This window comes from Jaculus jaculus, chromosome 4 (assembly GCF_020740685.1).
Source record: "Jaculus jaculus isolate mJacJac1 chromosome 4, mJacJac1.mat.Y.cur, whole genome shotgun sequence".
NCBI classification, from domain to species: Eukaryota; Metazoa; Chordata; class Mammalia; order Rodentia; family Dipodidae; genus Jaculus; species Jaculus jaculus.
In genome coordinates, this window is record NC_059105.1 from 97,712,674 (window position 1) to 97,739,110 (window position 26,437).

The following is a 26,437-nucleotide window of genomic DNA, read 5'->3' on the forward strand; positions in this document are numbered from 1 at the left end:
ACCATGTACACACATGCATATATACAGAATTCAATATCACATCATCATGACTTGGGTCACTTGCAACTAGTTGAGCACATGCTTTGTAAAGCATTATCCACAACTGTTTGTCTGATTTTGAGGTGTTCTACAACACACACACCAACACACACTATTTGAATTAGTGGATAAAGTATGCATACATATGGCATAAATTCATATCATGAAACTAAGCTTGACTATACCTGCTACTATTTCTTCACTAGTGTCCATCCCCTATTTATTTTTCCTTTATATATTGACTTGACAGTCCTGAGACTGGAAGTCTCAAAAGACTCAAATACAATATTTCTAATTGCTATTAATAATTTCTAATTTTACTAGCCCTAAGAGTATGTCAAAACTTTGGATACAATGTCAGCACTTACTGCCAGGGATGGAATTTAAAGACCATTGATGGAAAACCAACACCAGTGCCTCTAATATTTTCAACCTGTGATTGGTCAAATCCACATATATAGACCAATGAATATAGAGGGATGTCTGGATATATAAGTCATCATCTCAAATAATATTGCATTCTGAGGAATATCTGTATAAAAAGTTCTTCACATAAGAAAATAAAATCTCGAGCCACAAAGAAACAAATTTGTTATACTGGGTCTTCCTTCTTATCTAAGTAGATACCACTCATTCTGGATCTCATTTTCTTTTGTTGCTCCACATGTAGTCTGCTTTTAATATCTCATAGGAACTGGATCACTTCCTCCCTGGCCAACAGGGTTTTAAAAGTCATAGGCTTAACCTGCTTTCCAGGTGCACTAACATGCCCAGTATTTCTCCATCTCTTACCATGTCCTGCATTTTATTATCAAACAAAAGCTGGCTATGTGGCACTCTATTACCAACACATTTGCTCCCAAGAGCCTTTAAATAACGGAAACTGCCTGGAAACTATTAATGCAAAGGAACAAGGAAGCATACAGGCCACGATAAAGAAGCTTAAGGCTGGCTATTAATTCTGGCTAATATTAAATCATGACACAGCTCACACGTAAAGATCACAGTTCAATTGTGAACCATAAGGAAGTTTGAAGAAAACAAGATTTACAAGATATTTTTAAGCACATTAGTGCATTTTGTGGAAGTTGTAAGAGTGCTTCAGGACCAAGTAATGATAGACCCATGCCCTGGTATATAAATCTAAATACAATTTTTCTTACACTAACCCTGAGAAAGAGGCAAAGTTGGAGTGTGTCTCTATTCAAAGCTACATTGCATTGACGCTTAGATGTATTTTGCTGAAATTAACAATGTGGCAATGAGGTTATTCTGTCAAATATCAATTCTATCAATGTTTTTAAAAAATACTTTTCTCTTAATGATTTCAGTATTCATAAACAGGACTAACTGATATATTTTATAACACTTCTCTAACTTTTCAAGGACATTTTTTTTCTATGACAGAACTCTTACATAATTAGTAAGGTCTGTGTGATTAATCACATGAATCCTCTAGCTTAGATGTCACTGTATAACTGAGTGTAGCTAGGTCAGAAGTGAGCACATAGTTAGATAGATAGATAGATAGATAGATAGATAGATAGATAGATAGATAGATAGAGACAGATAGACCAATCCCAAAATTCTCAGTGCACTTTTCTTGATGCAAGTGCTTTTATTATTCCTGCCTTTTCCAGCAATTGGCCTAAATTGATTTCTCAAGCATTAAATAATAATGAGGAGACTGGTTTTCTAGAGATATTGTGGTCATGATTACCTTCATAAAACTAAGAAAAGACAGAATGAGGAAAGAAGAGGGGAGGAATGATGAAGGGTAGGTGGTAAGATCTACAGGAAGGAGAAAGAAAAGATGAGAGAGATGAAAGAAGAAACAAAGAAAGAAGAACTAAGAAATGACATAAAGAAGACACAGTTGTTGAATGGCTAATGTGTACTGGATATTGTGAGAGGTTCTTTCCATTTATTATTTAATTTAAACTTTATGATGTAAATTGCCTATAGGAGAAAATCAGCAACTGCATGCTAGGTTATCTAGCTAGTAAGTGGGAAACTCCAGTGTCTAACCTGCCTTGGAAAATTCTGATGCTTCTGCTAAAAATTAAGCTACAAAATTGAGAATCTTTCAGAATATGAAAAGAATTAAGGTTGGATGGAATCATTCATATAGATGATACAATAGTCAAGAAAGAAGAAACAATACCCACTAGGAAGAACATATCAATACCACAGCAAAGAGAAAACTACTACAGAATTGAAATGAATCATCATTATTGAGGTTAAGTACTAAGCAGTTATAAGAGTAGAACACTCCTTCTTGTAGGAATGATGGAATTTTATATTCAGCTGCATAGCCTGTATAAGGCTCTAGGTATGATCTCTAGCACCTAAAAAGTAAACAAACTTGCTCTTTCTGAGAGTGGTGGTGCAAGTTTGTAATCCCAGAACTTGGAAGTGGAGGAGGGGGGTTCAAGAGTTCAAGGTCATCCTTAGCTACAAAGTGAATCTAAGACCCTGTCTTATTTAAAACAAACAAACAAACAGGACTAGACAGAAGTGATTAAAGGCCCTTGTTTGCAAAGGCTGAAGTCCTGGGTTCAGTTCCCCAGTACCCATGTAAAACCAGGTATATAAAGTGACACATGCATCTGGAGTTCATATGTAGTGGCAGGAGGCCCTGACATTCTCTCTCTCTTCTTTTTGTTTTTCTCAAATAAATAAATAAAAATATTTTAAAACATCAAACAAAATCATAAACAAAACAATAGTGAGAAAGTGAAGGTATTTTTTTTTTTCTAATCTGAGGTCTCATATATTCTAAGAGTTGATGGGTCCTGCCTAATACATCCTGGAATAGTGAAAGGAAATCACAAGATAATGAGACTGGAAATAACCAGTCCAAGCTAATGTCATTCAGTAGGAAAAGACAGAGACTAGACCACATAGACTGAGAGGATAGAAGTATTGATGACATAAAGGCCATTAAAGTATGAGTGAATAAAACTCTGGTGGGTAAGTCAGTACAAAGAAGTCACAACCAAAGAAGAGAATGCTGTAAAATGACATCACTTTAACTGAATCACAAAGCATAACCTTTGAAAGCAAGAACATTATCACATATGTGGCTCATAAGTCATAACGCTACATCTATGAATATGTTAATCACATCTGGAACATTGCTTGCCCAAAGATTTTGTAATATTTACTTGATCAAAATCAAGTTGATTATTGTTTTTTTATATTTTGATATAAAATATCAGAAACAGACTTAGAGATATGTTGAAATACATGAAAGATTAGGAAAGGCTGGAGAGATGGCTTAGTCAGTAAAGTGTTTTCCTCTCAAGCATGAGGACCTGAGTTCAGATCAGAAGAACCCATATTAAAGCCAGGTACGGTGGCAATACACTGGGGAGTTCAAGTGGGAATCTCTGGGGCTTACTGGCTAGCTAGTATAGCCAGTTGGTGAGTTCAAAGTTCAAACTCTTTCAAAAAATACCTTGGAGGAAAAATTGAGCTAGATACCAAATGTTGACCTTTGGCCTACACACATATGCTCACACATTGTGGTTCTCACCCACATACACATATCAAACGCAGGTATATGAAAAACAAGTGGAAAAAAGAATGAGAAGATCATGTTCAACCTGGTCAGGAGCATTGCCCTTTGAGTACAGTACAGTGGTGTGGTAAGAACACAGAAATCTGATGTGTGCTACCTCTGTAAATTATTTGCATATATATGCTAGTATGGACTTTCTGATCTTTAGCTTTTGCAACTAACCCATAAGTGAGAAATAGATAAAATAATATAAACTTCACAGCGTAGAAGTGCAAGACAAGAAAAGGAGCAGGGGAGATGGTGGAATCAGGTGCTACTGAGTATACATATTTGAGAAGGGGAGGGGGCAGAAAAGTGAGCCTTGTTGGAGCCAAGTCAAATTCATGTATACTTCAGAATTTCAAACTATTGTCCAAGTATAATAAATCAAAATACTGCAACATTAAAAACAAGAAAGAGGGCTGGAGAGATGGCTTAACAGTAAGGTGCTTGCCTGTGAAGCCTAAGGACCTTGGTTCAAGTCTCGATTCCCCAGGACCCACGTTAGCCAGATGCACAAGGGGGCGCACACATCTTGAGTTCCGTTGCAGTGGCTGAAGACTCTGGCACACACAATCTCTTTCTCTCTCTCTGCCTCTTTCTCTCTCTGTCTGTCACTCTCAAATAAATAAATAAAAATAACCAAAAATAAAAATAAGAAAGATAGTGGCAGGAGCTAAACAGCCTGTAATCTATATGACAGGGATATATATAAGGAGCCCACCTCCAAAGGACTTGCAACTAGAAACCCAAGTCAGATTCTAAGGTGCAAAACAGGAGTAAGACTGGAGACACTGCTTTACAACAAACATTCTGATGTGTCCTGTTGGATTGTTAAATAGGTCATTATTATACATAGAAGTGGTATGGTATTAATTTCCATTTCTGCAATACCTCCCAGTTAGGTTTTACCCATATTGAGATAAATAAAATTATCTTGTTCTCATATAATCTTCTATGATTTATATACTAGGACATATTGGTTGTTTCTAAGGAAACAACAGCAAAACATCAAGCAATTGTTATCTTTTCTGAAAACGTTATTTCCAAGTATTTCCTATTTATGTCTGCCAATGTTATTATGTGAAAGATTACAAAATGTAGTCTGGCTGAAACTAATAAGCCATTACTTCAGTTCCAAACACAATTAGAGGTTATACAGACACATTTACCACCCTTAAATGTACCCTCCTACCCAAAACTTATAGAATAAAAGACTCATATTTTATTTCCAGTTAAATGTTAATGCAATAAACTAACACATTTGCAAAGGACTCATCCACCTTTTGATAGTATGAATGACTTGGAGAGCTTTTCTGAGGCGTCACGACAAATACATGATGGCTGTTGCTCCCACCGGAGGTAAGAAGGTTTCTTCTCAGTGGATGATCATTCAGAATGATCTGATGGTTCATCCTTTTATTTGGCAATGCAATGTACCCTTCCCATTAGCCATATTAAAGAATGTAGAAAGTGCAGTCCTACCCCATGTCTTTCCAGATGTCATTACATCTTGACCAGGTCTTCAGTGACTTCAAAACACAGGTTTTGAAGAAAGGGTTTGTGACTGCACCATATCAGGCACTTTCCCTTTGCAGACATGATTCTGGTGGTTATTACAGAGTGTGTATGGCACAGCCCTTCCTGCCCTCACTGAGGTGTTCAATGTGGGCTGCCTGAATTGAGAGCTATCCCCATAACTTTCAGAAACATGGAAAGTGGATGGCCTCACTGAAAATCCAGGTCCTGGAAAGCGCAAATCATAGAGCACAGCTTGTTGAACTTTGATGATGGGACCTTTTGTCTGGGTCTAGAGGATGAGGCTAAAGAATATGATATAAATACTTTTTGAATGCAGTGCAATTTATTTTTAAAACCATTGCTGCTTTCTAAATAATTCTCCGCTTTGGATTAACTATTTTGGGTGGAGAAATTAGCTATTTAACTACTAATCACTAATTCAGTTTATGTAATTTTTAATGGATTAAGTTTAATTTAATTTTATTTTTCTAAGTCTTGTCTTAAGTGTGATAAGAAAGTGAGCTAACATGATGAATTTGACTGGAGAGATACTTTAAAAATTAGTTTAATGCCCTTTACTCAGATGAAGTGAAAAAAATATGTCAGTGAAATCCTTGAGAAAAGTTCAGAGATGAAATTGAAACAGGCCCAGGAAGTGAATTCATTTGCATAACTTGATCTGTATTTGGAAAAAATTCTTCCACCCATCCACTGAAGACAACAATGGAAGCTTATCAAATCAGAATTACACATAGATTTTCCATAGCTCTTCTAATGAGTAGTGACTCATTGGTCAGCTATGGTGAAAACTTAATGGAGCTCTGAGATGGGAAATGCGTGCCTCAGAGTGTGCTCAGTGCTTCCTCTGCTACAGTATGAAAACTGCATTAGACACCCTGTCTGTCTGTAGCCTCTTCAGACCATTCAAGGGAACTGCTGAGGTTGATTTGTTTCTAAGCATTTTTATTGGAGCCAGATTCTGCCATTAAATTAAGATGCCTTGCATTTTACTGTAGTCACAAAACATTTAAGCTTAATGTAAAATTGGATTTGTTTGGGCTACTAATCTGGTTTCATGTCTTAAGAAGTCAGGTAAGCTTCACTTGAATCTTTCTAAGAAAAAAATACTCTAGAAGATGAATTGCAAGGTAGAATTGAAGGTGCTGATATGCTATTGAGTGAATCTGACTTGCAGAGTGCTAAACATTCTTGCAAGTTGAGTACAATCATCCCCATTTGTTTTTTTTTAATAGCTACCTATTTTTTTGTTTGTTTGTTTTTATTTATTTGAGAGCAACAGAGAGAGAGAGAGAGAGAGAAAGAGGCACAGAGTAAGAGAAAGAATGGGCACGCCAGGGCCTCCAGCCACCGCACACAAACTCCAGATTTGTGCGCCCCCTTGTGCATCTGGCTTACATGGATCCTGGGGAATCAAGCCTAGAACCCGGGTCCTTAGGCTTCACAGGCAAGTGCTTAACTGCTAAGCCATCTCTCCAGCCCCAATCATCCCCATTTAATAGACAGGAAAGCTGAAGGCTCAAGGAGCTTGCTTGTAACTTCTTCAGTGCCAATATGAGTCAATGGCTAAATCAAGGTCTGAATTCTGATTAGTGGACCCCAGGGAGTGTGTATTTCCATAGCTATTAGAGTTTAGTATGGGCTTTTCACCCTCAAATTTATCTAAGTTTGCAGAAATATTTCCTTATTTTATCTTCAACTGGGCCATCAGGTCTTTAGCTATTTCTAACATTCACCCTAGCACTGTTTATTGCTGTGACTCTGGTGAACAGATAATATTTAACTCAGGACCCATCTGAAAATTGACAGGGCTATTTATGAAAACTATACTTGAACCATAGGTGTAACTGGACCTGTGCAGGTACATGGGATTGGACCATCTGGTCATTGTAACAGATGCTCTACAAGGAAGCCTTCTCTGCTCCTGGTACAGAGTTCAGATACTCTGAGGCCAATAGCATGCACTTATTTTATAAGACCCTGACACTATATTATAAAAGTTCATTTTCTGCACAAATATTTTTCCTTTGGTATATAGCAGAAATTTAATAAACACTCTAAAAAGAATAAAATATTCTCATATACGTTTAGATCTGATTCTTTGAGGACACAGAGGCATATTTATTTATCCCAAGTTACAGTATAAGTGCATAATGTCCTGTACCTTTAATAAGGCCCTTTTCTTGCAGAGTTTTCAGAGAAGGTCTTCGAGTAATAAACTTCTTCAATCTACTTTTGACTCGGTTTTTGTCACTGGTATCAGAAGCACTGTGTTGCAGGCGAAACACTGGAGATTAAAAACAAAGTAAGGTTTTTAGCAAATTTCTCTTTATGATTATGAATTTATGAAAATAGGAATTGGAGACTGTAGCTCTAGAATGGCTACCTTAATTAACAGCTAATAAACTTCTACCTAGGTTAGACATGAGCAAAATTGATCCATATGGAAATACAGCCCTACTGTAATACCACAGTACAATGAAAAAGGGGCTGGGTCTATGTAGTCGAAATTGATTTTCACTTCCATGTATTTAACATGGTAATCTTCTCCACATAATTTTACCCTTTATATCTAAACACAAAACTGTGGTCAGAGAAAAGCTGATCTAAACTGAGGGTAGTGAAGATACTTTAGAACTGCTAATTCCAATCAATGCTCATTACCTATTATTCCTAGACAGACTTTTAAAAGAATATTCTGCTAGCCCAAATAATTGTACCTACTTATTTCCATTAAATCACATGATATCTTTCCCTCAAACAACTATTTATTACCCTTTTGTTGATATAGATGGACCACAAGTTCTAGGTGAAACTGGGAGCACACGTTTGCAACATATGTTTCCATGTCTTCATAATTCCTCTAGCCTCAATCACTTATTCTTAGCTTTACTTTCAAAGTTAAGTGTATGTTGAATTCATTCTTGAAAAAATCTTTCTGTATATGCACTGAACATCAAGTTCTGTATTAATGGCAGTGGATACAATGATGAATATATGAGCTCTGGGCTTTCACTGAGCATAGAGCCAGTCACATTTCAAAGGCTGATGTTAATCACTGATAGCAATGTTGTGTCTCTAAGATGAGATAGAGACCTTAGTTAAGTCTCCACTGTTTTTACCCAATTGTTGACACGAATTTTAGGATGTGTCTATTTTAAAATTTTTGCTTGATCAGCTGAGAAGTCTTCTTTTTAATTGCTCACTTGGCACCTTTGGCACTTCAAGGCAAAAGTGGATTTCAGTTAAGAAAAGGTATCAGGGTAGGAAGGGCAGAAAGAGAAAGAAATCATGATACCTGCTAGAATGGAGAAGCATGGAATTTGATTTTTAAATTCGGTTGAAAATTTTTGTTAAAACATTGAGACCAGATGTTACATTGGACTGAGACAACACTTCCCAGTTGAAAGCTCAACAATATTTTCTTTTGCCTTAAATTAATAATTTTCACATATACACATTATAGACCATATGACTTTTGTTGTTATAGGGGTCTGTCCTATGTAGGCTGTGTAGGGTGTTCAGCAGCCTCTAACCAACAGTATATCATTAGCACCTCTTCCTCATATGTGACCATCAAAAATATTCTGCTGGGTGTGGTGGCACACGCCTTTAATCCCAGCACTCGGGAGGTGGAGAGGCAGGGGTAGGAGGATCACTGTGAGTTTGAGGCCACCCTGAGACCACATAATGAATTCCAGGTCGGCCTGGGCTAGAGTGATAACCTACCTCGAAAAAAAATTTCTAGACATTTCTAAGTGTGCCTTTGGTGGAATGAAAAAATATTCTCCGTTGAGCATTACTGCATACACCAACTGAAAAAGTTGCAAGGTCTGCTTACATTCTCTTTTCTTGCTAATATCACACTGAGAAAATATACAGGGACTAGATGTGACAAATCAAGTAAGATCTCCATCTATATCTGAATAGCATATGTGTAAATCCATATAAATCATCAGCCTTCTGCTTATTATATGAATTGACAATGAAAGTATAGACACTATTTGAGAGGAGAATAAGGAGTCTATAGCTTGGAAAAGTTAAGATTCATTGTTGTAGACTACAGCTTTCTAGCTACTCTGCCTAGATAAATGGGTGATAGTACTCAGTATACTGCCCCCAGAACTTCAGAGCATCTGTATCCTCTATGGAATGTGAGTACATGTTTATTTATTTTTTTAAATACTTATTTACTGGAGAGAGACCAAGACAAAGAAAGACAGAAAGAGAGAATGTGCATGGGTGTGTCAGGGCATCCTGCCACTGAAAACAAACTCCAGACACATGCAACATTCTGTATAACTGGTTTTAAGTGGGTAAAGGGGAATCGAACCTAGGCCATGAGGCTTTTTAAGTAAGCACCTTTAACCACTGTGTCATCTCTTCAGCCCCCTTGTGTATATATTAATTTCTTCTACAAGCTTAGGCAACACTATCATTCTCTCTGAGGACTTAAACAGTTTAAGAGGCACTGCTATAGACCTGTGATGATAGTCATTTGTGGCTTAGGGCTATCAGACAATTGGTAATAAATCTTGTGCCATATGTGAAAGTGATAATGTTTTGAATATTTTCAGCTAAAATAAATTATTAAAATTCATAAATCTATTATTAAAACTTGTTTCTTTTTACTTTTTACAATGTGGCTATCAGAAGATTTTACATTATACTTAGGGTTCACATTATATTTTTGGAAAATTTTGCTACATTATATGAAAAATACAAATTGTTTAAATCTTACATGCATGACAGTGGTGAATTTAACTTATGTAAATAACATACTTGTGTATTTGTAATGCAAAATGGTAAGGGATACAGTAAAAGGAGTGCATTAGAGTAAGAGATCCTAGAGGACAGCCTGGCTTCAGATCATCTTGGAAAAAATAACAAATACCCTTTTACCCAAGGAAACAAAATTTGTTTTTGCAAGACCATTAATGTTCATGCATTAATTGTTTCAGCATTGTATGATAGGAAAAGCTATTCTAAGGATCTTAATATGCCTATATAATAGCACATTATCATCTTTCATTCTAGGTCCAGTTGTTGCTGTGACCATCAGAGGTCAATGACCAGCTTTGTTTGATGCTGTAACAAAGTGCCAGGACTGGTTTTGAGTGTGCAAAACTAAGGAATACTTAACATCCGTAAAAGAAGTAGGCCTCAGAAAATTTTGGTCTTAAGCCCACCTTCCAAATTACATGGAAAATTTGGGCTGGAGAGTAGTTAAGGCATTTTCTTGAGACACCAAAGGACCCAGGTTCAATTTCCCAGGACCCATGCAAACCAGATGAACAAGGTGGCGCATGCATCTGGAGTTTGTTTACAATTGCTGAAGGCTCTAGCACACCCATTCCCTCTCTGTATATCTGCCTCATTCTCTCTCTGAAATAAATAAAAATTAGTAAATAAAATATTTCAAAAATCATATGGAAAATTTAGGTGTTTACATGTTTCCCAAGATAATATTTTTCATTTTTTATCATGATTCAAAATTTTGTCATTTCCCATTGTTAGAATGTTAAGAGATGCAGATCTAGAAAAGAATTTTCTTCTGCCATTGCAGAACTCATAAATATGATTTGATTAGAAAGTACTTTGCACATGAACACACACAGAATAAATGCTACATTATGAAAATAATTATGCAGTGAGTTATATCTTTCTGAAACCCCTCAGGTATTCTAGTGATAAGATTCTTCATTAGAAAGATATATATGTATATTATATTGTTTTCAATATCACCATCTGGCTCAACATGTGAGAAATTTCTGTAAGGTGCATCAGCTTTTGAAGGGAACGGAAATACATTTCTAAATGCTGTATCTTGATTCCTTCTTACACATCCTGAGAAAGTAGAAGAGCCCAGATTTAACACAGGCAAGTTCTCCAAAGTTGCCTATACTGATGACTCTTCTGGTAACAGGCTAGAGTGTCAACTTCCATTTCCTGAAGACATAAATAACCAACCTCAGGTGACAAGTCAAAGGAAATGTCTTTGCCATCATTTTCCCACCCATTTTGTGCTAAGAAGAGTTTCAGAGAAGATGGAGTCAATAGATGATTTCAAAACAAAACTATGGCATATATTTTATTAACCAAATTACTTGAATGTGCTACAAATACAAAAGAAATGAATGGCTATCAAGACAGGTCTATCACTGAGTCCTGAGAACAGCAGTAAAACTCTTTGGATATTGTGGTTTACAAATCTGAATTTAACAGCCAAACTTATAAAACAGTTTACACTTTTCTGTTGTCAAGGGAGAAAAACTTGCCAAATTGTTCATTTTAAGTAAATACAACATAACCAATTAAGGAAAGAGAAATTTAAACACATGCCTATGCTAATCAGGACATAGTTTGCTTCTGATTTCACTACTGATTTTCACAGAACAGTGTTCCTTCCATTTTCCCACAGCACCCAAGTGACCCCACACATACTTTTAGAAACTTGTAATCACACAGAGCAAATAAAAGGACACTTTACTGGAAAATACACAATGCGGTACAATAATCCATCATTTATGAAAAATGGAATTCAGCCTTTTCTTTTTCCTCAGAGATTCAACTACTTTTTGAGGGTGAAACTTCCTGCAGTTTAAAGATTTATGTTATGCCAAAGAGCTATTTTTTTTCCACTCCTCCCATTTAAAACTTTTTTATTTTAAAATGAAAATAGCTGAGATACAGTTTAAATTCTAACACATTTAATCTGATTTACACAGAAGATCATATTTTCACCTCTATGTAAGTTAACTTAATTATAGTTTTCTGAATTTTCTAGAATTTGCTTACATTTTCTTTTTGTTTTCTTCCTGTTTTTCCCCTACTGAGGCTGACCCCCTTTTTAAAGCCCAAATGAGTAGAATAATTTTCAAAGACTATGAATATTAAATAACTATGCAATTTAAGTCTTAGCACACACAGGTCAAAGGCATTAGCTTTAAGTGCCATGCCTAACCCCTTGGAAGGTATATTAGATGCTAAAAATGGTCTTCAGCAGGGAGGAATTGGTATTCTGGGCTTTGAAAGGTGTTAGGACAGTGGAGTTCCTACACTGAACTTCAATTAATAGCATTATTTAGGACAGTAAATGAGAGTCTTGCACAAATTGTGTACCTGACTTAGCCTGTAGTGTATTATTAACTGGAGGCAGGAATATCTCATTGGAACTGGTGCTCTTTGCACAGTATTTTTCTCACAGTAGTAATGAAGTAATGAAGTGGAAGGTCACAAAGTTTGGATGATGATCATATACTACTGTGCTATTAAGGGTATGGGAACTACAAAAGAAAACCCCCAAATCTTCCAGAACCTAATAGTTTGGATATTATGATCCAGGACTATGCATCTGCCAGAACTGTTTTTCTTGGGACCTTATTTTGAAATATTCCTTTTCCCTGCCAAACTGCTGTTCTCGCGGTATTCCCATTACATGCTTTTATTACTTTTATTATTATTATTATTATTATTATTATTATTATTATCATTATTATTATTTTGGAAATTTTGGGAGATCCAAGGCTTCAGAAACATTACTAAAGAGTAGTAGAGCCATTATTCTTCATAAGCATAGTTGCAAGCAGCTTTGGAGACTACCTGCTCTCATTTCACTGATGGTGTTAGTTCCTGAAGGGGACAGTTCAGTTAGTAGCCAAGAGTCTGAGCACTTCAGTGCCACTTGAGGGTAACATTAGGGCAAAGCTGGCAGCAATGACCAGGCAGTCAGCTTACCATCCTGTTGTGTCCAGGGTGGGAAGGCCAGAAGAAATGACAAAATAAGGTTAAGTTAGGCTCTTTATCCCCACAGATTCCAAAACACTTCTCAATCCATCACAAGGATTGTGTAACAAATAGTTTTTTCCACTCATATTTTCCAATACAACTTTCTGGGTTTTGGAGTTACCCCACAGTTGTTTTCCCCTACTTTCTAAATTACTTAAATAAGAGCATCTTATTCAAAAAAATTTTGAAGATAAAATTAAAGACCATTACAGTTCTTCACAGCCTTTTGTCTGCTCCTTTCCAGAACATCTGCACTTGGGCAAATTCACTGCAGGGGTGTGAATAAATACTGTGATTTTCTCTCTACAGCACACAGGTCAGAGCATGTAGAACTTTGCCCATTGCTTCCTATGTCATAGTGGACAAAAAGGCTAGGTTTGGACTTAAGGTATGGCTAGTCATTTAATATATATTTTATAAACATGCTCAATGCAATCAGAAGTCATAATTTCAACTCCTAACATGACAGAGAAACTAAGTTATTGAAACTTCAAGTGACTTACTTGAAACACAAATCACAATTTAATCTGGACATAAATAAAATGGCTAATGCAGGGAGTTTTAAGAGCAGAGCTCTGTTTTAACCACTTAATTGCCCTCACACATTTTAGAAATATGAAAACTACAATTTGATTCATAACAGATGGATTGCACACATTATACTTTTAATGATTAATGTTTGTGCTATCTACCCTCTGGTGGAGAAGTAAGAATTCATAGAATGAAAATATTTACTTTTAGAATAAAGTCTAGCTACATTTTCAGTATTAATAAAGTGTTGGCAAACTGCTATCATTCAACCCTATGGAAATTCCACAAGTAATTTTGCTATTATCAGTGTATCCAAATCTTCAACATAAAATACATTTATCTGCTTATGATGCAAATTATTTACTATATTTTCAAGTATAGATTAACATTTTTAATTTTACTGCTAAGACATTGTAGGCATGGAAATATTGATAATGTACTTTTATGGTGTAACTCAAGGTATTGTACTTAAAATCTTGATTATAGCTTTAGTAAGGTTTTAGATTGAATATTACATATTTTAACAATAATGATATAGCCAAATATTAAGCGTGTCATTCCAATATATGACCCTCTTGCCATTGTAGATTTATCAGTCTGTTTATGATTCAGAGTTCAAAAATTTCTTTACTTGTTAAAGATATAGTATAATTTTAGAGAAACAAGAAATCTCAAGACATTTCTATTGACTAGGTATTTTCTTTTTTTCAGGGTCAGCGTTGAAGTAGGATCTCACTCTAGCTCCAACTGACCTGGAATTCACTATGTCAGGGTGTCCTCAAACTCATGGTGATTCTCCTATCTCTGCCTCCCAAGTGCTAGGTTTAAATGTATATGCTATTATGCTTGGCTTGATGATTTTATATTGGGTTCATATCACTTGATATACTGTTAGTGAAACTGTTGACACTGAAAACTTTGTTAAGTTTCCTAATAACCAAATACTGAGCAAAAGGAGAAGCTGATTTTGAAAAGTTAAATTATTAAAAAAAATAGGAAGCTGGGTGTGGTGGCTCACACTTTTAATCCCAGCATCAGAGATCTGAGGTAGGAAAAATTAGTCTAGGTTGCAGAGTGAGATTAAAAAATGAAGAAAGATTCAACCATTTTCCTTCAAATTTCATTGTGTCATTTTTCCTTACTGCTGTGTAGAATTCCATAGTGTCGATATACCACATCTTGGTTACCCATTTGTCTAATGATGGACATCTGGATTGATTCCAGCTCTTAGCTATCATGATTGAGCAGCTGTAAACATGTTTGAGCAAATCTCTCTGAACTGACGCATGGAGCTTTTAGGGTAAATGCCCAGTAAGGGAATATCTGGATCTGTTGATAACTCTATAGTCAACCTTCATAGGATTCTTCATATTGTTTTTCATAGCATCATACATCCCCACCAACAGTGAATGAGGGTTCTCCACATTCTTGTCAGCATTTGGTTTCATTTGATTTTTTTAATGCTTGCTATCCTTAATAAGGTATAAGGTAAAATCTCTCACCCAATCACAGAAAGATAATCATCACATGATCTCACTAATCTGTGGCTCTTAACCTGAATCTGCCCAAGATACTGACATACTTAATAAGTACCTCAAAGACCTGATAATGGGGAGGGGAAGCTGGGAGGGGAGGGTAATGGTGGGGGTAGGGGACACAAAACTGGACCCAAATGGCAATGGCACCATAAAATTCTACATCCTAAAAGACAGACTAAATGATTGAACCTTCATAAAGTCCTTAGAGGCAACACCTGAATCACAGGGCCCTGGAGAGGGTATGATGAAGACTAACCTTAATCTTCTCCTGTTTCTCTCCCTCTCCTCTCTCTTTTATATTACCTATATTTTTTTCCTTCTTTCCTTGGGTGCTGGCCTGTTACTCCCAGTACCAGCATGTGGTTTACATCCACAATGAGCTGTTGATCAGAGAGTCCTACAAGGCTTCCCAAAAGAAGACAGATTTCTGTCAGAGTACTTAATGACCCACCAAAGGTTAGTAGTAAGACCCTACTGTCGAAGACATCATATGCTCTTGGTATAGAACATGGAGTGACCTGGCTGGAATCTGGAATAGAGTCAGTCCCCAGACAGCTCATCCAGTACCAGAAGGTGCTACATGAGCCACCAGGGGAAAATGACCATCATCTGTACAAACAACTCATGGTGTAAGCTACCACCAGCAAACAACATGATGTGATGTTCACACAAGTGCAGTAGTGGCACACAGCCATGCTGGGTAACCAACTGCTCTTGATTTGACTAATAGATCTGCTCAGTGGAATGGAACCCATAGCTGGAGCTGGGAAACAAGTCAGAACCATATCCAAAAAATGAGCCGACTCTCCATTATCAAGCTCTCACCAGTCATGGGCTACAAGAGGGCCTACACCTATTAAATTCTCTCTAAAATAATAATGGTTATCCCATTTATTTGGTGCTGATTCATTCTCTGTTGGAGAATCTGCTTCTCTTCAGATGGACACAGAACTTGAGGAGATAATCAGCCTATTGAACCTCATCAGAACCCCAAGTGAAACCAAGAGTAATTGGGGAAATGAGCAAGAGTGCTGCTTTCTTGGTGAACCTTGTACTAGCACAAATGTGAAGGAGATAGACACAGAGAACACTCAACTCCTATCAAACCAGATATCCAGAGACAGAGAGGCTCCCAAGACCTCATCACTGAAGTGGACCTAAAATGAACCCATCATGGCTCAGGGGAATTTATGGAAGACTGGGTGGAAAGATTGTTAGAGCCACATGTTGGAACATTATGGACAGAGACATTGCCCCTTACCCATAACTTATGGCTAACCTCACAATGCACAGCCCATGTTCCTCAACAAGAAGGGTTGCTGCAGAGGAGGGAAGACAGAGAGGAGGCTAACAATGGTACCAACATAGCTGTATACATACAGTGTACATAACTAACAAGAAATGAAGAAAGAAAGAAGGACAGAAAAGAAAATTATGGTTATCAGTCCATATAAAATTCTCTATGAAGTGGTAGTATTCCTATGAGATATATTAAATGCAAGAATGAACATTCTTCTAATGACAGAAAACAAGCCACAGCCAACTCAAACCAAAAGAACTTTCTACAGAATACGGATACCAATTCCCAACAGAACATCTACATACTGAGTGCAGCACGGAAATGGCAGTACGGGAGCCCAGGACTGAACACTTGGAACTCAGGAACAAAGCAAGTGAGGTTTGACAATACCAAACAGGCCCATCGCACTGAATCTCCAGAACCGGCCTATTTTTACCTGTATTAGGCAGGTTTAATTCCTTTTTTCATATACATATTTGTTGTGAGACCTACCAGAATATGTTGCATGTATATGTTTCTCCACTTGTGAAAAGAGGCAAACATGGATTCTTAGCAGGCATGCTGCAGGTATATGTGAAAACTTTGAAGCTTTTTCTTTAAATCTCTAAATTCCTGACTCTATAAATGTTACAGTGCAGGTTTAGAGAGGAGTATGCTATAACCATAAGAACATTCTACAATGTACCATTACATTTTCATGTATAAATTTTGAGCCAGAACAGAAAAAAATAATATGCTTAGATATTTTGAAGATTATCTTAAAATTAAATAATCATTAGTTAAGAGGAAATGGTTAAAGTGCTTAGATTATAAGGAAAGTAAATGTATATAAATAAACATGTGTGTGTGTGTGTGTGTGTGTGTGTGTGTGTGTGTATAAATGGCAGTGAGTCTCCCAAAATAGTCTTAATTTACACTTTTACTTTGCCAATCTGGTTATCTTCATGTATCTATTATTACTAATGACCAATGCCTTTGGAGTGTTGGCTATATGCCAAGGAACTTGCTAAGCAAAGTGATCTCATTTAATGCTTATAACCATTCAACATGGTAGATTCTGTTATCATTGCTCATTTTTTTCAGATTAAGAATATGAGGTTCTGAGAGGTTATTCTGTGTAGCAAATGAGTGACAAAGCCAGAACAGGGGCTGAGTCATTCAGCCATGTCTTGCCTCTTCATGTATCTGTCATGATATTAAATGTCTAAGGACATAAAGAGATGGCTCTCTTCTCCCTGTCATACTCTAGTACTTCTAACTTAAGGGGTCAATTCATCAACTTTCCATGGAAACTATAGTGTGGTAGTGCCATGGATCATTGCATTGAGAAGGAAGTGAGTTGCCTTAGAAAGAAGAGATGAGTGAATCACAGGGCAGCAATGAAATGGCTTGATCAGCATAAGGAGAAAGTTGATTAGTAATAGTAACAAAATTCCTTCCATGTTAGTGCCACTAGAAACACCAACAAATATGCATCTTTCTGACCGATTTTTCACTCTTTTAAATACTATAGGATTTTGAATTTCAACTGCCTGGTATTTTACTCAAGGTATGTACATTTCAAATGAGGCTTAGTTGGGTTGGCATGAACATTCAGTTAGTGCAAGCAGATTGTTAATGTTTGGGTAAGGAGTGATGCACTGTATCACCATCACCATAGCAATCTCAGAAAGTAAACAGAATCACCATTAAAAAAATTAGCTCCTGGGGGCTGGAGAGATGGCTTAGTGGTTAAGTGCTTGCCTGTGAAGCTTAAGGACCCCGGTTCAAGGCTCGATTCCCCAGGACACACATTAGCCAGATGCACAAGGGGGTGCACGCATCTGGAGTTCATTTGCAGTGGCTGGAGGCCCTGGTGTGCCCATTCTCTCTCTCTCTCTCTCTCTCTTTCTCTCAAATAAATAAATAAAATTAAACAAAAAAATTAGCTCCTGGGCTGGCGAGATGGCTTAGTGGTTAAGCACTTGCCTCTGAAGCCTAAGGACCCTGGTTTGAAGCCAGGACCCACATTAGCCAGATGCACAAGGGAGCACACATGTCTGGAGTTTCTTTGCAGTGGCTGGAGGCCCTGGCATGCCCATTCTCTCTCCCTCTCTCTATCTGCCTCTTTCTCTCTCTGTCTGTCCCTCTCAGATAAATAAATAAACACAACAGCAAAAAAGTAGCTTCTCATCCTCTAGGATAGGACCTTTCATTGTTTCAACATTTATTACTGAGCATTGGCCTTTGTATATACATGTAATATATGTACATATGAACACATTTAAATGAACTGTTTATCTCTCAATTAAGAAAATATGTATTGGGCTGGAGAGATGACTCAGTGGTTAAGGTGCTTGCCTGTAGAGTCATACCACCCGGGTTCAATTCTCCAAGACCTATGTTTAATAGTTAGCAGTGGCTAGATACTGTGGTGCACTCATTCGGTCTCTCTCTCTCTCTTTTTTCTCTCTCTGCATGCAAATAAATAAATAAATATATAAATAAATAAACTTTTTTTTTAAAAGATAAAGAAAAATAGTCTTGTATGCAATTCCAAAAATTACCTGTGTTTCATTTCTGCCAGGTATAATATATGCCAAAGGACTTTGAGCATGTGTTAAATCCACTGGGTTCTGAAGAACTATCCATTAAAGACTTTCTGAACTGTGACAATGGATATTGACAGTGCTTGTCAGACTAAACCACTATTGATTGGCTCACATCATGTGTATAGCAAAACCAATTTCTTTCAAGTGCTTCTTCCTAACCGAAATACATTATTGCAGCCTTCCTCTCTGTTTATTATAACACCCAGGCTCATCGTATGTAACACATCCAGCAAAAGGTTTCACAATGAACACTGCAGCAAACGGCAACACAGAGAGAAGTGAAGGCACTTAGCAATCCAAATACTCTTGTACTATAAGTTTCTATTCCTTTTGAAAATATTGATTCCATGCAGTCTTTGTTTTTATTTTACAATCCTCTTGAATAGGGAAAGATCATGGAGTAAGAGAGCTTTGTTATTATTTAGTGACCCTGTGATTCTCATGGTTTCTAGTCTGAAAGAAACTATGCTAACTATTGTGTATATGTTAGAGTTGTGGGAAAGAAAGTGTTTATATTTGGGTCAGGGCTCTTCTGCTGATAAACACACACACACACACACACACAAGTGAGCAAGAGACGAGTGAGGAATATATTTTCTCAAACTTTAGAATATTTTCTCCACTGAGTGACTTAGGCCAACTTTGGGCATATGCTCCATATTGCTCCATATTGTAGTTTTATTGTAAATTTGAATTTGCATTCTGCCTTTCTTCCCAAGAGGACACATTTCTTACAGAAACAATACTGTTCCGTAACAAAAAAGCAGTTTTCACAATACTTCTATGAGTGGGAAGAATTCCAGAGGGTTTTTTTTTATAACATGAAAAAATTATCACTAAGCAAAATCCAAAATCCAAAAATGTCCCTTTCCACTAGCACCAATTGGTCATGGTGGACCTGAAGCCCAAAAACCTTCAGTCCTTTAAGAAGCCCTTTTCTTGGGTACCTATGAGTAATCCTGAAATTGTCATCTTTGTAAAAAACAAACAAACAACAAAAACAACAGCAAAACACCCGGTGGTCACAGTTCTAATGACTTTGATGATGAAAACAGGGTAGGTAGACTTTTGACTGACTTTGCAAACTCTAATTACAAGTGGAATGCTGCAGATGACATTTTTTCTTCGTCTAAACCCGCCTGGAAATTAAAAGGGAAAAGGACTCTCTGAGAAGATTAGCATCCATTCTACTTGAGCAAAACGTATCATTCGCTAAAGCTCCCTGTAAAGGCAGGGAGTCCCAAGCTTACTTGAGTGCTCCAGAGGAGGAGGATTTCTCCTCAGATAAGAAATCCTTTGAGTGCTGGCTTCTGTGACTCACCATGGCCACGCCGAGCACTTGGAGGGGCCATGCTCTTCCTCAGGCTTCGTGCTTTCCTGGTGGCCTCGCCACCCCCACATTCCCCAGCTCTGAGACAGGCGCCTGGCCTTGGGCCTGTGCTCTTGGCCAGCTCTTGAGGGCTCAGTCTGTCCTGTGGAAAGGCCTGTAGTGGCCTCCCTTGCCTTGTGGACACGCAACAAACAGGCCAGACTGGGTCTTTCTGCAAACAGTTTGGTTGGGACAGAACTCTGTTGGGAGCACCGTTTTGACACACGTTTCAAGCTATTTGCTCCAAAATGTGCGTGCGAAGCCCCAGCGTCCACCCCCGCAGGAAGGGAATTGGAAATGCAGAGGGTGCACCGAGCCTATCTGAGGACACAGTGTGCAGTCCACGGCTAAGTGATCAGGGAGCACGGCGGTCGGTCTGTCCTCACAAATGCTGACAGACAGCTGCAGATCGCAGCTGGCAGGGTGCTATGCTCACTAAACACTGATCGGGCTGGAGCCGGAGAGCTCTTGGCTCTGGTGCAGTGATCATAATTCATAACATACATGTCAGAAAGAGGGGAAGAAAAGGCCCAGGAAGACGCACATTATTTGGATACTTGATGTGCTCGGGACAGAGGCTTTCCTTGTCTTATTTTGAAATCCCTCAGGGTCCTGTATGGAGACCTGGGGTCACCATATCTGTGACAAATGAAACTTCTTTCTGCTTTGTAGCCACCCTTTCAGATTTAATCTTCCTTCCATTAAAAACCCGTGATGGAAGATTTACTTTCTGCCAAAACTAAAGTATTATCCCAAATATTCTATTTATCTTCCAAAGTGAGTTAATTGTAATCAAATTGCCAAGTGTTTTTTTTTTTTTTTTTTTTTTCTTTTCTGTTTCTGACCATCAGATAACCCCATTCCTGGGCTGGTGTCTCAGCATCATGAAATGTTAAATCTGGAAAAAAAAAAAAAAAAAAAAAAAAAAAAAAAAAAAAAAAAAAAAATTAGAAAATGGTGTCAACGCCCCTAGTGTTTGAGATGAGGAAAGTGCTCAGGTTGTTCAGCCATTAGCCCAAGGCCACATAGTAAGAAATAAAGATTCAATCCAAATTTCATAACCACCATTGTTGGTTTCTTTGTCAACACCTCCCAGATTTACTTCATTAGAAAAATTGTTCTTAAATCCAGAAGAAATGTTCCAGAGGAGCCAGGTCAGTTTCTTGATGGGCCTACTACTGGAACAGTTCTAGTCATCAGGAATTTTGGATTTGAATCTGAATGCCATAACTCCCATCAATTAATTCTGCTTTTATTTTATATATTTACAGTAGGGGAGTTTTGAGTATAACATGGAAATATATTTAAATTTATATGCATAATTATGTAAAATAATATGAAAACTACATGCCTAAAAGGGGGTAACAGTAGTTTTCTTTTTGACATGTCACCATGCTAAGTATCTTGCTATGATGCTTTTCCTCATTTTTTTTTTTTTTTTGGTAACCTGAAATCTGCAATAGATTATTCTTATTCTTTGGGGTTTTCAGCCTTCCTTTTCCTGGGGGAGAGAGCACTAGTGTTGAATGCCAGGACACCCCTCCAGATGTGGATGCCACTGGGAAGAGCGCTTTGCTGGATATCCTTTCCATGTGTTTCTGCCTAAGCTGGGAGGGAATCATTAGGATTGAGCTATGGATGGGAAAATAGATTTTGCCAAGTTCCAAACCCTATGAAATTCCCACTTTAGACTATTGAACAAGCATGTGTACTCTTGAAAAAATTAAACTTCTGGTCTTGGAGTGTGTATGTATATGTGGGAGGTGGCTTTGGATTTTAAAGGCCTCGACTTGAGCCATTAAGTACCTCTTACATAAAACAACATGGTGATTTAAGACCAGGGCAATTGGAAATGCATGGATTAAATGACCTTTAAAATACACACAGGTTTAAAACTGAAAGAAAAATGCACTTAGCAAAAAAGTATTTGGGATTTATTTCTGAAATATAGTTGGATACATTAAGCAAACTCAAAATGAGGCAGCACACACATCCTCATTTTGACTTAAAGATCTACTTTAAATAACACAACAGATGTAGTCATCAGCATTTATTCCAACAGGGACATTGTGAATGGTGAGAAAGACACGGCAAGACTTGAGTAATGACAAGAACTACTGTCATTGTTATCCCTTAATCCTTCAACTGTCAAAGCAGAACCAAGAGTGTAAGAAAAATATCCGGGCAGGATCTGATGCCTTCTCCATTTTTTGTAGAACAGTTTTGTTAGGAACTGTCCACCAGGAAATATTGCCTATTAGTCACCAGAAAAGAAGTTTAGCTGTTTTTACTCTGGGACAGAAGGAAAACTAAACAGCTACCTGTGGACTTTAGCCTGGAAAGCACTCCTGACAGCACAGACAGGCATTAGCGCAGGAAACCTGACGGGAGCAGGGTCTGGAATTGTGGATGGTCCCTTGCAAGGGAAAATTAAACTTAATTGTTGTCTTGTGAGAAAATAGCTAACTGAGAATTATTTTAGTTCACTTGAAAGTTTGGACAAGATATTTCTTTTTCCAGTTTTGTTGTCATGAAAAATAAGTGTCAGAAAGAGTAGTTGCAAAGGAGGCTGAAGGTGGACTGAGGAGTCATAATCTCATGGTACAGTTTAAAGTTCATTGGTGTCCTTTGCATATATACCAAGCCTAGCACATATTTGACACATAATGAAAAGGATGTTGTGTGACTGGAGTGTTTGAGATATAGCAGAATGCACATGACCCTTTGTGCTGAGATCTGATAGTGAATTTCAGTTCTGTTGTTTCAACAGTGCATAATTTAATGTCATTGGATCCCAGTTTCTTAATCTTGGCCTATTCCTGTAAGGACTAAATATCATGTATTTAAAATACAGTGCTATAGAGCCAGGCGTAATGGTGCTCCCAGAACTTGGGAGGCAGAGGTAGAGAATCACCATGAGTTGCAGGCTACCCTGAGACTACATATTGAACTCCAGGTCAGTTTGGACTAGAGTGAAACCCTACCTTGAAAAACCAAAATAAATAAATAAATAAATAAATAACACAGTGCTCTATAGGTGCCTGAGTAGATTACTGCTTCATCCACCTCATTCCCTTCCTCCTTTTCATCATCTTCATCATCAATATAGTAATTTACAGTTTGCCTTTTATTTTATTTTATTTTTTTAAATTTTATTTATTTATTTATTTGAGAGTGACAGACACAGAGAGAAAGACAGATAGAGGGAGAGAGAGAGAATGGGCGCACCAGGGCTTCCAGCCTCTGCAAACGAACTCCAGACGCGTGCACCCCCTTGTGCATCTGGCTAACGTGGGACCTGGGGAACCAAGCCTCGAACCGGGGTCCTTAGGCTTCACAGGCAAGCGCTTAACCGCTAAGCCATCTCTCCAGCCCCAGTTTGCCTTTAAATAATATATGACAAATAGAAATGTGCCTTGGACTTTGGGAGCTGATAATTAAACATGATCATGCTGACATGTCTGTCTAAGCCAAAAGAGAATATGGATAACTTTAAAAACTTAGAATTAGTATATGAAATGAAATTAAGCATATTGCTAATAGCAGACCTGTCAGTAGATAGTGATGTCTACAGTGAAAAAGGAGAGCTCCAGGAAGCTCTGAGCCAGAGTCTGCTTTCCTGTTAGCTGGTGCGTTGTATAGCCAATTTTCCAGCGGTGACATGTGTATTGATTGTAACTTCAGGGGTATATCACTCAGGTGGATGCACTTTTGCTAATAATAATTAAAAATACAATCTTAAAAAATTATGCATTAATTTAAGGGTTAAATCTCATGTCTAGTCAGAAATGCCAGGGCATCTCTTCTGTTACATAGGGCAGCAATGCTACTTCAAGCACATCCATGCTCTGCAGCCTTCCAGTGAAAATATACATGTGCTTTAATAATCACGAGTGTAACACATCTTGTATGTTAATATTTTATTTTATTTATTTGAGAGAGAGAAAGAGAATGGGCATGTCAAGTCCTCCATGTCTGCAAATGAATGACAGATCCATGTGACACCTTGTTGGCTTTGCAGGCAAGTGCCTTAACCACTAAGCCATCTCTCCAGCTCTATATGTTAATATTTTTAATTCTTGCTTTATTGTGGATGAATGTCACTTTTGGGGAGAAACTGAACTTCTAAGGAGCTGGATTGTAAACTGTGTAGTCTTGGTAGGGGACAATGAAGAAGGTTGGTGGGGTAGAGTGGCCCTTTTGCTTTGTTAATGTCTGAAATAGAATAATCAGCAATTTCAATTTCACCTCTGACCAATAAACTAAAAGAGGGTTCCTCAAATGGTATTTACATCGCCTCAGATGGAAATGATTGCTTATACTAATTGTCAAAGACTAATTATATTCCAAAAACATTGGCCTTTTTGCTCTTTCTTAAGTGTATTTTGTCTTGGGCCTCTGCTGTTTACCGTAATCTGAATATTCCTTTTTGAGATACCTACAGATTAAATGGCTTTCATCTGTTCCCACATGTCATGTCTCACAGGTCCACTTTTTACTTAAATAGCAAGTTCTTCTCACTTAGATTGCTCTCATTTTATTTTTAAATTGTTCAACATAATAATCTAATACGTATTTCACTTACTAAAACTTCTGTTGTCCACCACTAATATTTTACCTTCATTAAGAGTGGATTTTGTTTGTATTTTCTTATTTTATTTTATTTTTTTTTTTGTGTGTATTATTCCCTAATGATACAAAACTGAAGCCATGTGTAGGTTAAGTAAGAACTGAACCATAAGAAACATCCCCAATCATATTTTATTTTTTAGAAATTAAAATAGTGATAGAAGATGTTTGGAAAAATAAATGAATAGTATACATTTACTGAGTGAATTGAACAGTATTCCAAATTCCTTTTTATAAATCTGAAAGCTGTCTGCTTCTTCATTTTTTTATATATTTCTTTTTTGTTCATTTTTTTATTTATTTATTTGAGAGTGACAGACACAGGGAGAAAGACACATAGAGGGAGAGAGAGAGAATGGGCGCGCCAGGGCTTCCAGCCTCTGCAAACGAAATCCAGACGCGTGCGCCCCCTTGTGCATCTGGCTAACGTGGGACCTGGGGAACCGAGCCTTGAACCGGGGTCCTTAGGCTTCACAGGCAAGCGCTTAACCGCTAAACCATCTCTCCAGCCCTTCATTTTAATATTCTTAAAATTTATAAAGAAAATTTCTTTTCTAAGGAAAAGGCCTTCACCCAATATTTCATGCAGAAGGAAAATGATTTCTTATTATCATTAAGTAACTGTCTGAGGTTATATCCACAACACATATGATAGAAAAGCAAATCTGGGTTCTCAAATCCTTTCCTTCAAACCTTGAGAATCTGGAAGAATGTAGCATTATTTACCTATTTACAGATATAAATAATCATACTCTTATCATTATCTTATTTAGAGAAAAATAGAATTTATTTAATTTTTGTTTGTTTATTTTGAGGTAGGGTCTTGCTCTAGCCCAGGCTGATGTTGAATTCACTATGTAGTCTCAGGGCGGCCTCGATCTCACAGCAATCCACCTACCTCTGCCTCCTGAGTGCTGTTATTAAAGACATACACTACCAAGCCTGGCTCAAATTTATTTAAGTTTCAAAATCACATTAAATCTCTTTTAAGGACACTTATACATCCAAAGATATAATGCAATAATTCCAGATGGGTTTACTGGTAGGAAGTTGAATATTACAAGAAGATAAAAGTTGTGAAGAGGCGGGGGATTGCTTAGTGGTCAAAGGTACTTGCTTGCAAACCTCACTGGCCAGGGTGGTCTGGATTTGAGTCCCTAGTACCCATGTAAACCCAGATGCACAAAGTGGCATATACATGTGGAATTCATTTGTAGTAGCAAGAAGTTCTAGCATGCCATTCTCTCTCTCTTCTCTGTCTTTTTCTTTCTCCTTGGAAATAAATAAATAAGTTGTAAAGTTAGTATTCCCATATGACTGATTGCAAGGACAAAGATGTTGAGGTCCATAAAAAGAAAACTCCATCATAAGGAATTAGAGGGGGACAGAGAAAAAAATGGGGAGGAAAGAGACAACCTAATTTTTGGAAAGAGGAGATCAGTTTGTGGCTGAGATTTCAGAACCCTGCAATGTCTAGGAGAAATATAATGTGAACCACATATACATACAAAATTTAAGTTTTCTAGGACCCACATTAAAAACAGTCAAAAA

General features: G+C 37.4%; 1 protein-coding gene across 2 annotated transcripts in view; it reads right to left on the bottom strand.

The window, feature by feature from the left end:
• Arhgap15 (Rho GTPase activating protein 15) overlaps nucleotides 1-26,437 on the bottom strand; it is a 671,175-nt gene that overhangs the window by 278,129 nt on the left and 366,609 nt on the right. For both annotated transcript variants that reach the window (XM_004651815.2, XM_045148540.1), the window contains one exon: nucleotides 7,305-7,427. In XM_004651815.2, the coding sequence (XP_004651872.2) occupies nucleotides 7,305-7,427 (123 nt within the window). The remainder of the gene's footprint in view (nucleotides 1-7,304; nucleotides 7,428-26,437) is intronic.